At 47.1% G+C, this 12,916-nt stretch overlaps 1 protein-coding gene across 1 annotated transcript; it reads right to left on the bottom strand.

Moving 5' to 3' along the window:
• Positions 1-2,841: 2,841 nt before the first annotated feature.
• Positions 2,842-8,675, bottom strand: FGF20 (fibroblast growth factor 20). Its single transcript, XM_054990457.1, has 3 exons — positions 8,381-8,675; positions 4,739-4,842; positions 2,842-3,087 (listed from the first exon to the last, which is right to left on the bottom strand). The coding sequence occupies exons 1-3, from the start codon at positions 8,673-8,675 to the stop codon at positions 2,842-2,844; spliced, it is 645 nt and encodes a 214-aa protein (XP_054846432.1).
• Positions 8,676-12,916: the final 4,241 nt, after the last annotated feature.

Below are 12,916 nucleotides of genomic sequence, written 5' to 3'. Positions count from 1 at the left end.
ATTTATTTTATTATACTGGCTAGCAACAAAGCCTGTTGTGGGAAAAAATACAATGGGCTCTAGAAAGGGGAGGGGACAGGCGGGCATTGCCTCCTCCTCTGTGCCTGATCCCAGCCAGGTGAAGGCACAGGGTGGGCATTGTCACCTGCTCCCCTCTTGATCCTGGCTGGGTGAAGGCGGGGAGTGGGCATTGCCACCTGCTCTGCTCCTGATCCTGGCCACGTGAAGGTGGGTGTTGGACATTGCCACCTACTCTGCTCCTGATCCCATCCGGGTAAAAGTGTGGGGTGGGCATTGTCTCCTGCTCGGTGCCTGATCCCAGCCTGGGTTTCCCGCCGCAGCACCCCCCTCTGGGGGTGCACCAGGGTAAGAAGTGAGTTGACTGGAACACGCTTACTCTTTTATATAGTAGGATGGTCTACCTTTCCTCCATCACTGAGTTCAAGGCACTGACTAGACCCAAACCTGCTTAGCTTAAACAAAGTATTTTGATCATGTGCCTTCCCCCCATACCAAGAGCCCTTATAAGGATTATCTTCCTGGAATCAAGAACTTTCTTCTTGCCCTTTCTAATTAAGCAGTTCCATGCACATTTTAAAAAATATCCTTTTGAAATGAGATTTTCTAGGAAGATAAAGGAGCCATGGTGGATAAGCTTCACCAACAACATAGATGCCTGTACTGACACTTTTGTATTCTGGTCATTCGTTTGTGTTTCATATTGTCACATTGAGTATGGCTGTTTCCGCATGCTCTTAAAGGGATAGCACACTAACATAATGCTGGCAGCTTTTCCTCATGAATCTAGAAGTGTTTGCGAAATGGATGCGGGCCATTTGGCTTCCCCTTTTTCAGCGCCTTTTCTGGGACTGTGGAAAGTGTGTTCCCCAAAAAGGCACAGAAAAAAACAGTAGCCAAACAGCCCACAACTGTTTTGCAAATGGAGACATGAGGAAAAGCTGCCAGCATTCAGTGAGCGGGGCCGTCCCTTTAAGGGCATGTGGAAACGGCCTATGTATTGAGAATTGGCTTGGATCCTATTATAATTCCCACTGAAGAAGGAGACTTCCACCATTGACACAGCTCTTGCCCACTTTTCCCCTTCTCACTGATGCCCAAACACTGCTTAAATGCTGGTATTGGGAGAAAGGAGACCCCCCACACACACACACACACAACAGCAACAACATAAGGTGTGAAGCGGAAGTCTGCAGCAGGAGACAGGTACCAGCAAAAATTTCCTGCTCCCATTTCCATTTGTTCAAGCCTCTCTGGGGTCCCAGCCATTTTTCCCCTCTCAGAATAAATGGTGCAATTTGGTCCATGATCTTTTCCTTAGGGATTTATACATTTTGCATGCATACCTAACTCAAAATAGTAAAGAGTCCAGTAGCACCTTTAAGACTAACCAACTTTATGGTAGCATAAGCTTTCGAGAACCACAGCTCTCGTCAGATTCATCTGACGAAGAGAGCTGTGGTTCTCGAAAGCTTATGCTACCACAAGGTTGGTTAGTCTTAAAGGTGCTACTGGACTCTTTAGTATTTTGTGACTACAGACTAACACAGCTAACTCCTCTGGATCTATTCCTAACTCAGAAAGCGATTTAATTGTCTCTCACAGCAATCATATGCAGAATCAGTGTGAGGGGGAATGAACCCAGATGTAGATTCCTCTGAATAACAACTCCATCTGATCTGAAATGTGAGTGTTTTTGTTTTTGTTTTGGCCATCAAGTCACAACAGTCACAATCCCATAGGGTTTGCAGGGGAAGAAACATTCAGAGGTAGTTTTGCCATCGCTTGCCTCTACATAGCAGCCGTAGACTTCCTCCTGTTCGGAAACCTGACAAGATTGGGCTAGCCTAGGTTATCCCAGGCTTAATTAGCCTGAGCTAATTAAGGAGGAAGTAACTTTCCTCCTGAAATAATTACATTGTCATATTATTCTTTAAAGAACAACTGCAAAACAGACCAAATAGAATTATATCTTTCATTCCCTTTTTAATGTGCATTTTTAATTCAATACAAATATATAAGAGACAGTCATCGTAAGGCAACTGGCATTGTTTTCCTGTTTGTGACTATTAATCAGGCAATAGTGTGCACATAAAATATAACCCCAAACTATTATCTCGTCATAATGATCTTTCAAGAGATGTTACTCCATTTGTAGTGTTTTCTGATGAAACGTCCCTTTCCTTTGTGCACCGTGAGACTAGCTCATAATAAAATTGGCACCATAAATGGTTTTGGTCGGGGTAAAGGGTTGTACTCTCTTCATAGCCCAGTAAAAAATAAACTCTGTAATAAATAAATACTTAAAATAAATATCTGCAATCTGAAAATGTATAAATTAGGTCCATCCCGAAGGAAAAATATTCTGAAAGAATTTCTTTTCCAAGTTAGCACAGTCACTAGAACTTCATGTGACCAGTCCACTCAAGAGTTCTTTTTATTTTCCCTATCAGCTTGCTATTTCTTCCTTTTAAAAACTATTTCTTCCCGTTTTATATAGTCCAGCTCCACACACTTTATGTAGGTAGTTATTCATGTTCTACAGCAGGAAGGAAATAATCCAAGTAGTTGAGCTCCATTCTGGTACATAAAATTGTCCGGTTTCAACTTTCCCTCATCTACTTGACCAGCACAATGGCGAATACACCTAAAAGACATTGGAACCACTTCACCGTATGGTTCATTCTCCTAAATCCAGGCATTAGGAAATGAAGACTTGTCTACTGCTAAACGGCTTCTTCAAGCCCAGCTTCCTAGATCTCCTCGGCAGTCCAAAGTTCTTTGGGTCGAGACTAAGATTCCATACCCCTTTTATGTTCCACTTCAACTGAATACTAGAACGTCCTTGTAGAGTTCTGGCACTCTTTCAGGATCCACAGGTCTGGGCAAGAAATGAGTGAATTTCTGGTGTCTTTTGGACCGTGCTCCATCTCTGGGGCTGCCATCTTTGTTAAGTGCCACAAAATACCTCCGGCCTGAGTCACCATGCTTGTACACATTGGAGGAGTAAGTGTTATACCAGTTCTCTTCAAATTGTTCTCTGAAGACACATTCAGGGGTGAGCTTCTCCTGTAGAAAATAAATAAAAGGTTAGAAAAGGGAATCAATAAATGGACATCACCTACTCAGCATAAATTTTTTTTTAAGTCCAATATCAGCATTTTACTTCAAAAGCTACTTTTCTTCCAACGAACAGACTAAAAATTAACTGCTTCTGTCAGGTTAATACATCTTCTATACTTCCAGAACAGCAGTGGTATATAAGTAAAGCCATTGCTTTGATAAAAGATTCTCCTTTTACTGAGGATTATTTAGCAGCAAAGAAAGTAGATACCCTAGAACTCCACCTGCTGAATCATAAAGGAGACGCCAGCCCCGTTACCATTGCCTGCATTTATTTATATAGCTCCTTTCTTTTTTCTTTCTCTCTTCCTGAAATTCAGTAAGTGAGCTTAAGGTGTGACTTGTATTTAAAGCTGATATATGAAGAGAGTAGTTACTAAATAACTATACGGTAGAGATATTTGGGGGCTTTGAAATTAATCATAACAAATGTTGCTTCTCTTTCCCACCCCACCCCAAGACTGAACCCATTTTCCTCCTCCAAACTGTCAAAATGTTTTATATCAAATACTGAATGGTATGTGGTGGTAGAGTATGCCCTCAAATCATAGATAACTTATGGCGACCCCTGGTGGGGTTTTCATAGCAAAAGCCTAACAGAGGTGGTTCGCCATTGCTTGACTCTACAACCCTGGTCTTCTTTGGGGGTCTCCCATCCAATTACTAACCAAGGCCAACTCTGCTTAGCTTCTGACATCTCACAAGAGCAGGCTAGCCTGGACCATTCAGGCTCAGGGAAGTTTTGTGTTTTCTTTCTGGCCTTAAACTGATTTTTTTCTGCATCCAGGCAACTCTTTCCAGGTTGACTTCCCTGCAGAGGAACCCCTGTGCATTGGAGGGGATCCCAGGGTTTGTTTTAAGGCAGATGCCCAACTCCCATATCACAAGCTAGAATTTCAGTGTTTGCCCACATCAACGCAGGAGTCAGGATGGAGCACATTTAAGAATATAAACAGTGGATGGGCAACTGTTCTCTGCAGGGAAAGATCCAGGGCTTTTTTTCAGCAGGAATGCGGTGGAACAGAGTTCCGGCACCTCTTGAAAATGGTCACATGGCCGGTGGCCCCGCCCCCTGATCTCCAGGCAGAGGGGAGTTTAGATTGACAATCTAAACTCCCCTCTGTCTGGAGATCAGGGGGCGGGGCCACCGGCCATGTGACCATTTTCTCCCAGGGCAATTTAAACTTTCAAAAACTCCCCCCCTTGCTCCAGCTGACCCAAAGTGATGTCACTGTGCAGTCTTGAGTTCCACCACTGAGTTCCACCGCCTCTTTTCCCAGAAAAAAAGCCCTGGAAATATCCATCGTGGTGGATAAGCTGCGTTTCAGGTAGGCTATCCTTTCACTGATATACTCCTAGTAAACTCCAAACCCGGCTTGAAAATTATTGGAAAATGGCATCAGTGGAACAGATTATTTCAAATAATTAACACCTTCAGTCATTTCACTGGCCAGATGAGTCATCTACTGGCTCCAGGTAAATAATAAAAGAGATGCAATATACTTCTCATTCAAGCCAGTGGCAAAAGTCCCAAGGTCCATAATAAGGCATCAGCTACAACATTCAACACAAGATCTGTAATGATGGCGATACTTACAGAGCCATAGAGGTCTCCTTTCTCATTCATTCCAAGGTAAAGACCGCTGTCCACCCCTCGAATACTGACTAATCCCACCGCCACACTGATGAATTCAAGGATACCTGCATTGAGACAAAAATCAGAGGTTTCGCGTTGTTATCTATGTATGCAGACATCAAGACTCACGTCTGAAGAAAGGAGCTCTGACTCTCGAAAGCTTACACTCTGAAAATCTTGTTGGTCTCTTAGGTGCCACTGTGCTCAAGTCCTGCTGTTCTACTGCAGACCAACACGGCTATCTACCTATTATCAAGACTGGTGTATAAAACACAGTGAAAAACTAATAGTTCATCTGCTAAATACAACCTAATTTCAATATTATAGCAACATCCTCAACATTTATATCTTCCAGTAACAATTATTTCTAGTAATATATTTTAACATCTGATTGATCTGAGGATATAGACCGAAGACTCTTGATCTGCAACTTTGCTTACGCTAAGTTTGCCTGGGTGTGAGTAATGAGTGGATCCGAAACTTTCTGGGAATCCCATTTGTGCTGCTTCCACATAGGAAGGCAGGACATACATATGACTAGTAAATGGAGTGGAGAGTGCCCTCAAGTCACAGCTGACTTACGGCAACCCCTGGCGGGGTTTTCACGGCAAGAGACTAACAGAGGTGGTTCACCATTGCCTGCCTCTACAACCTTGGTCTTTGCTGGAGGTCTCCCATCCAATTACTAACCAAGGCCGGCCCTGCTTGGCTTTTTGAATCTGATGAGATCAGACTCATCTGGGCTATCCAGGTCAGGGCCTGACTAGTAAATAAAACTCTAAAAATTAAGCATGTGCTTAAGTATCTTGGGATAAAATCAAGGGAGGTTAACATTGCTTAACTTTGGCAGGTTCACGCCCATTCTTAAACCATAATAATGATAGATGGATAGATGGGGGGGCATCATTTGTTGATTCTATTAACTATGTGTACTACTCATTGTTATCTTTCAATGGATTGTAGCCATAGCTTTGAATCTCTCATACCTTTATCAATTTTTTAAAAAAATTCTGAACTGCTTTCCATCTAAAGAAAAATAACATATATGCAACTGAGTGCAATTTCTGGAGTTTCAACTAAAAATAATTAGGTTTCTGATGTGCAATGCCTAGACCATTCTTTTGCCAATAACAAATGTTCAGTCTTTCTGTTGCAAATAAATCATCAGAAATTTCTAATATTCAAAGTTCCACTGAAACACACGGGAGGTATTCTGTCTTTCTGATATCATTTTCAAAGACACTCCTCCCCCCCCACCCCCGCAATGATAATAAGCAGGTGATTCAACCCACAAAGAAACCACATCAGACGCATTTACTGAGAATGGAGATAGAATAAAGAAGCCCCTGAAATGTTTGATCTCAATTTCAAACTTTTAAAAAAGTAATTGCTTCATGTTTACATGCTAGAAATTTCCCTTCTGCGCAGGACTTTGTGTTGAACTTAAATGTTCCCTTCCCTCAGAAAAACATCGGCATTTCAAATGTGTTGTAAATCAGTTAAGAGCCTTTTGCCGGGGATTGTTTTGACTATAGGAAACCTGATAGAAAACCTCTTCAATCGCCTATTGTGGCTGTTAATTCACAAAGCACTCGATGATTGCCAACAATGGCAGGTTTCTTTAGATAAGGCCGGCCTACCCTACATTCAGCTCTGTTTGTTTGCCTTTCCAATTCAAGTAACCTTTCCCATTCTCAGGGAAGTCTTCTTTCTTGGTTATTAGTTGCGCAGCTATATTCTAAAGCAGAGTGGCAGATTTTTGAATTTGGGAGGCTAGCCTTGGGTCGCTGTCTCTCTGCTTCTTGACACTGCCAATGCAAGGCCCAAGTGGCTGCTCTGGGCACCACAGCCCACCGAGAGCAACAACACACAACTTGGGTTGGTCTTGTTCCCAGCAAGGCCCAGCATAGGAGGTGGTGCGAGGCATAGCTTAACACTGGTCATCTCCTTCCAGTCCCACATCACTGCATTGTCACAAAGATGTTCTGCAGATATAATATTAGTGAAGCTGACGCTAACTAGCAGTCACTCTGGCTATTGATGGATGCTTAGTTCAATTCAATTGCACTTGACACACGCCAAAATTCTCCTTATGGTTGCAATTCTTGCAAACATTCATATATGCATAAATCCCATTAAAATGCGTGGGGCAGCTGAACAGGCAGCTGAAACTGACGAGCCCTCTTCCTTCCTCAGCCAGAGCGATAAAATCACACATTTCGACAGGATACGCACGCTTTCATACAGTTCTGCTTAGCCTGACCCCTGACTCAGCAAATATGCAAGGCTTCATTCATTAAGTGAGAGGGGCCAGAACTCAGCCCCTTCTGACGCAGAAGCCTTCTCTTCTAATCTGCCTCATACATGACGTATTTCCATGTGGATGACATGTGATAACTGAGGCAGATGTGCATTAGACAGAGCTGTTTGCAAGCCATGGCCAGTCTTAGCTCCCAAAGACATGTATTATTTTTATTATTTTTATTATTATTATTATTATTATTATTATTATTACTGTGCTTATATACCACTCTTCTAGACAGATTAGTGCTGCACCCAGAGCAGTGAACAAGTTAGTGTTGTTATTATCCCCACAATACAGCTGGGGAGCTGGGGCTGGGAGGAGTGGCTCACCCAGGGCCACCTGCTGAGCTCGTGGCAGGAGTGGGAGGCGAACCAGCAGAGTGCTGATCTGCATCCCAACCACCACTACTACTACTATTACTAATAATAATAGTAATAAACTGTGCTTATATACTCGCTCTTCTGGACCAATTAGTGCCCACTCAGAGTGGTGAACAGAGTCATTGTTATTAATATCCCCACAATACAGCTGGGGAGCTGGGGCTGAGAAAAGTGGCTTACCCAAGGCCACCTACTGAGCTCATGGTAGTAGTGGGATGCAAACCAGCAGCCTGCTGATTTGCAGCCCAATCTTTTAACCACTATGCTACAGTAAGCAAGCAGCTCAATGTATATGTGCATGTGGTGGAGAGTGCCATCAAGTCATAGGTGACTTATGGTGATCCTTGGTGGGGTTTTCACAGCAAGAGAATAACAGAGGTGGTTTGCCATTGCCTGGCTCTGCAACCCTGGTCTTTGTTGGAGGTCTCCCATCCAATTTAAGGCCAACTCTGCTTAGCTTTTGAGATCTGACAGATCCGGCTCCACTGGGCTATCCAAGTCAGGGCAATGTGCCTGCAACACCTACATAAGCATTGTATGTCATTTCTGGCGTGGGTGCAAGGGCTACAATGGGAAGTGGCTCTCGGTGGTGCGGGTCAGACGCGCCCCCCCCCCCCTCCCGGTCCAAAGGCCCCCTTTACTTCCCGGAGGCCAGAGCCTTCAAGCCTCGCCTCCGATCCAGTCCCGCCAATCTCGGCCGTTCGGACTGATGCCCCCAGAACCGGAGCTGCCCACGGCCCCTTCTCCCAGCCCGGTCCTGCTCGGGATCACTCCGGTTGTTTTGCCATTCCCCGCTGGACGAGCCGCGTTGCTATACCATCGGTTGCTAGAGGAGGCTTCCGTCGCAGGCGGAGGGGGTGAGGGAGCCGCCGCGGGGAGCGAGGGGAAGGGGAGGAGGGAGGCCGGCGCGAAGCTTACCGAAGAGGCTGTGGTCCTGCCGGGTGCCCTGGACGCTGCCGTCGGGCAGGATCTGCAGGTGGAAGCCGGTCCGGCAGTAGAGCTGCCTCCGGCGCAGGATGCCCTGCAAGTGGGCTAGATCCGGGGCGCCGGGCGCGACGCCCCCTCGGGGGGAGCCTCTCTCCGCCGCGGCCAGGCGCTCGCCGAGCAGGGCCGGCCTCTCCCCGGCGGGGGGCAGCAGGAAGTGGGAGCCCACCTGCTGGCCCAAGCCCTCCAGGCCGCCCAGGAAGCCCCCGACCTCGGCCAGGGGAGCCATGGAGGAGCTGCGCGGAGGGCGAGGCGAGGCGCTACAGGCTCATTCAGATAGCCGCCGCCTGTCTGGGGAGTCTCTCCTCTCCCCGGGCCCCGGGGTGGCGGCGCAGAACAACATCGGCGGCAGGTGCCGGGGCGTCGGCGTCGGGGAAACGGCCGGGCGCGGCGCGAGGCGGCTCTCGCAGGGCGCGCGGGGCGGCCGGCTATATAGGCGCGCGTGCCTGGGCCGGGCGTCTTCCCCCCTGACATATGCTAATGCCCGGGGTGGCTGGCGGGCCGGGAGCGCGCCGTTTGAAACCTTAAACCCGGCCGGCCGCGCTCGCCCGCCTCCTCCTGGGCGCGAGGGGACGGGGGAGTTCCTCCTGCCTTGGAAACACCCGCCGCGCCCTCCGCGACGGGGAAGCGGCGGCCCTTTGATGTGCGCCGGGGACTCGCCGCGCGCCCAGAGCCCCGTTTGGAAGCGGGAGGGCCGGGCTCGCGCGGCGCGGGGCGCGGACAGGTGCAGGGGAAGGGAGGCGGAGGAAGGGCGTCACCCGAGGGCGAGACCTGCTCAGACACACATGAAAGGGGAGCGCGCGGAGCGGAGATCTGACGCTTGGACGCCTCGGCTTTCGGAGCGACTCATGAAAGTGTTACAGCCATTACCCCTCCCCCCCCCTTTGCCTTTTATCACGTTGCTTCCAAGAGGGGTTTTCCCCCCTCCCCCAAATGAACAGGCATCCTCCCCTGGGTTTCCCCCTTCTTTTAAGATTTTTTTTTTTTGGCGTGCATGCTTCATTTATCACAGACAATATGACACATCGGGATCGTGCTGTGTGCAGGAACATCAACATTTAACAATATTGTATATCATGCAATAGGATGGAAGCCTTTTTGGAGCTGTGTCAGGTTCTGGGTTAAGCAATGATGTTTATTGGTAATAGATCAAGATGGGTAGCCCTGTTAGTCTGTCTATAGCAGTAGAAAAGCAAGAGCCCAGTGACACCTATAAGACTAACCAAATTTGTGGCAGAATATGAGCTTTCATGAGTCACAACTCACTTATTCAGACCCTGTGAGATGGACTCACGTTCTAGCTGTATTTGAAGAAGCGACCTGTGACTCACGAAAGCTCATACCCTGCCACGAATTCTGTTAGTCTTATCAGTGCTGTTGGACTCTTGCTTATTTATTGGTAAGTCTGACAATCTGATAAGCCCCAAAGGGCTGGTAAATATCAGGGCAGAGCACCTTGGATAAGTGCCGAAAGATCTCATCCATTTCCATCTTCTACCATGACACAGGCGTGGATATCAGGAAGTAGCCTCAAGACACTAAGATGTCTGACATTTCCTGCTGGGCCTTATAAACCCTTACCAGCTGACCAAGAGAGCTGTGGTTATGCTACAGTAAAATTGGTTAGTCTTAAAGGTGCTACTGGACTCTTTACTATTTTGCTACTACAGACTAGCACGGCTAACTCCTCTGGCTCTACTGTATTCCAGCGACTTCCCTTCCCTGCATACGCTGTAAGGAACGGAAACTAGAAGGTGTTTTCTGCTTTCCGAATAAGGCCTCCGGAGACCGAGGCTGATTGCACACATGCCATTTCAAGTGGGTTTTTTTTTCATCCTCTTTCCCGCTGTGTGTTGAGGTGCATGAGTGAGAGACAGTCTTAAATGTGCTTCTTCCAGGTTTTAAGAACTGGTTGATAATCATGGAGGAAGGTAGAATAATAACCTTTCTCCAGTTTTCCCATTACCCGTGAACAGGAATGTTTTAGCTGATGTGCGTTTTAGCCCTTCATCCGCCATTGTTTCCATAGGGTTGTACACTTTTGGAAAAGTCTTTTTCCTCCACTTTTTAAAATCTCCCCTTCCTTGACAGAAGTGTTCTTTTAGCCATGATCAGGAGTCTTTGTAGAAAAAAAGCTGGGGGAACTCATTAGCATAACTCATTTGCATATGCCACACCCCTTGACACCACCAGAAATGTGTCATTAGCATAACTGATTTGCATATGTCACACCCGCTGACATCACTTATGTCAGCTGTTTTGGACCCAATCCTGGCCATTCAGGGCCAAAATTGGGCTCAAAATGGCAAAAAGGGGCTGAAAATGGCCAAAAAGGGGCCCAAAATGGTCAGGATCGGGCCACTGCTGAGCGGGAGAGTGATCCACCGATCCAGGCTGTTTCGGCCCCAATCCAGGCCAAAAAGGGCCCAAAATGGCCGAGAGTCAGATGGGTGGGGCCACCTGACATGTGACCTCTTTGGGGAACTACTGGAACTACGTTCCTGCGCATTCCCCCTCAAAATAAGCCCTGGCCATGATTAACCAGTGCTGTAATCTCAAGGTTCAAAAATGAAATTTTCGCCTCCCTAAAAGAGATTCCATTGCAACCACTCTGGTTTTGCATAGCACTGGATTTCCTTGCTCAAATAACTTTCTTCACTAACTGCACACAACACGTAAGAGGGGGGGATGGGGGGAAAGTCCCTGCTGGTGCCAGGCAAGAGTTATCACAGGAAAGAGGAAGGAAGACCTAATTGTCAGCCAATTTTTTTCTGCCTTAGGTGAAAAGGAGAGGTAGGCATAGGCACACTCAAGCACTACCGGTGCCGTTTGCATTGTGATTTCAGGTTGTCAACACAGTGCAGCTGAACAGTCCCCAGGCTTGGGGGGTTGTATATGATCAGGGCTTTTTTTCAGGGGGAACGTGGGGGAACAGAGTTCCGGCACCTCTTGAAAATGGTCACATGGCCAGTGGCCCCGCCCCCTGATCTCCAGACGGAGGGGAGTTGAGATTGCCCTCTGCACCACTGAGCGGCATGGAGGGCAATCTAAACTCCCCTCTGTCTGGAGATCAGGAGGCGGGACCACCAGCCATGTGACCATTTTCACCAAGGGTGATTTAAACTTTTAAAAACTCCCCCCTTGTTCCAGCTCACCCAAAGTGACGTCATTGTGCGGTCCTGGGAGCATGCATGCACTTCGTGTGCACGCATGTGGTACCGGGGCACCACCTCCCGCCAAGAGTTGTCCCCTGTGCTGGCAACCCACCGAGTTCCACCATCTCTTTTCCCAGAAAAAAAGGCCTGTATATGAGAGTGTATGACTAACCCAAGGTTATCCAGCAAGTATCCATGGCAGAGCCGGGATACAAACCTGGGTCTCCCACATCTCCAAACTGTCCCGCAGAAGGTTACTGTGGCTGTGCATGTTCAAACGTATAATAATCTCCCTTGCAACCCACTGTTTAAATAAATGAATATTAAGGATTTCATGGAGGGGAAGAAAACCTTTCACGCTTTTAAATTTTAAAAGCATAACTTGTATGTATTTAAAAATTTTAAAAAGACACTGACAAAGCACAAAAGTGAAATTGGGAAGAATGCTTGTCTTATAGGCAATTGTTCTGCACTGCTAGCACAGAGCAGACGGTCGGACAAGCCGGTTTGGGAACATAAAGTCAAAGCAGGCATGCTGGATCAGACCAGTAGTCCATCTATTCCTGCATCTTGTTTCCAACAGTAGCCTGAGGACACAGGGAAGCCCATGCACAGGGTCACCTGTTGGGAGCTCCCCATCATCTGATAATCCCTGTGAACCTGATTATCCATTCAGCTATCATGGATAATGCCTGGCCATAGACCAATTCACCATATATCTGTCCAACCCCGTTTTACATACATTTCAGCCAGCTAGACAGATTTATGGAAAGGCAGGGGTAACTCACTCAAACTGCATTTGAATTATTATTATTATTATTATTATTATTATTACGCGTATATACTGCTCTTTTAGACAGAGCAGTGAACAAAGACAGTGTTATTATTATCCCCACAATACAGCTGGGGAGCTGGGGCTGAGAGGAGTGGCTCACCCAAGGCCACTTGCTAAGCTCATGGCACTGAGTGGAGAGTGCCCTCAAGTCATAGCTGACTTATGGCAACCCCTGGCAGGGTTTTCATGGCAAGAGCCTAACAGAGGTGGTTTGCCATTGCCTGCCTCTGCAGCTCTGGTCTTCGTTGGAGGTCTCTCATCCAATTACTAACCAAGGCCAACCCTGCTTAGCTTCTGAGATCTGGTGAGATCAGGCTCACCTGGGCTATCCAGGTCAGGGCAGTACTGGGATACAAACCAGCAGAGTGCTGGTTCGCAGCCTAGGTATTTAACCACTATGCTACAGCAGCTCTTAGTCTTGGTACTATAAAGCCAACATTTGGGGTAGATAAATGTGGAAGGGTGGTTTCTGCTGCGCTA

The sequence above is a fragment of the Eublepharis macularius genome, chromosome 10 (assembly GCF_028583425.1).
Source record: "Eublepharis macularius isolate TG4126 chromosome 10, MPM_Emac_v1.0, whole genome shotgun sequence".
Lineage (NCBI taxonomy): Eukaryota > Metazoa > Chordata > Lepidosauria > Squamata > Eublepharidae > Eublepharis > Eublepharis macularius.
The sequence above is the reverse complement of the archived record's forward strand: the minus strand, read 5'-3'. Positions and strand labels throughout refer to the sequence as shown.

Bases quoted from the DNA above. Each gene is read 5' to 3' on its own strand.
- FGF20 (XM_054990457.1), bottom strand. From the start codon at position 8,675: ATGGCTCCCCTGGCCGAGGTCGGGGGCTTCCTGGGCGGCCTGGAGGGC. The intron at 4,843-8,380 runs GTAAGCTTCGCG...GTCTCAATGCAG, and splicing joins GCAGGACCACAGCCTCTTCG to GTATCCTTGAATTCATCAGT. The intron at 3,088-4,738 runs GTAAGTATCGCC...TATTTTCTACAG, and splicing joins AAGGAGACCTCTATGGCTCT to GAGAAGCTCACCCCTGAATG.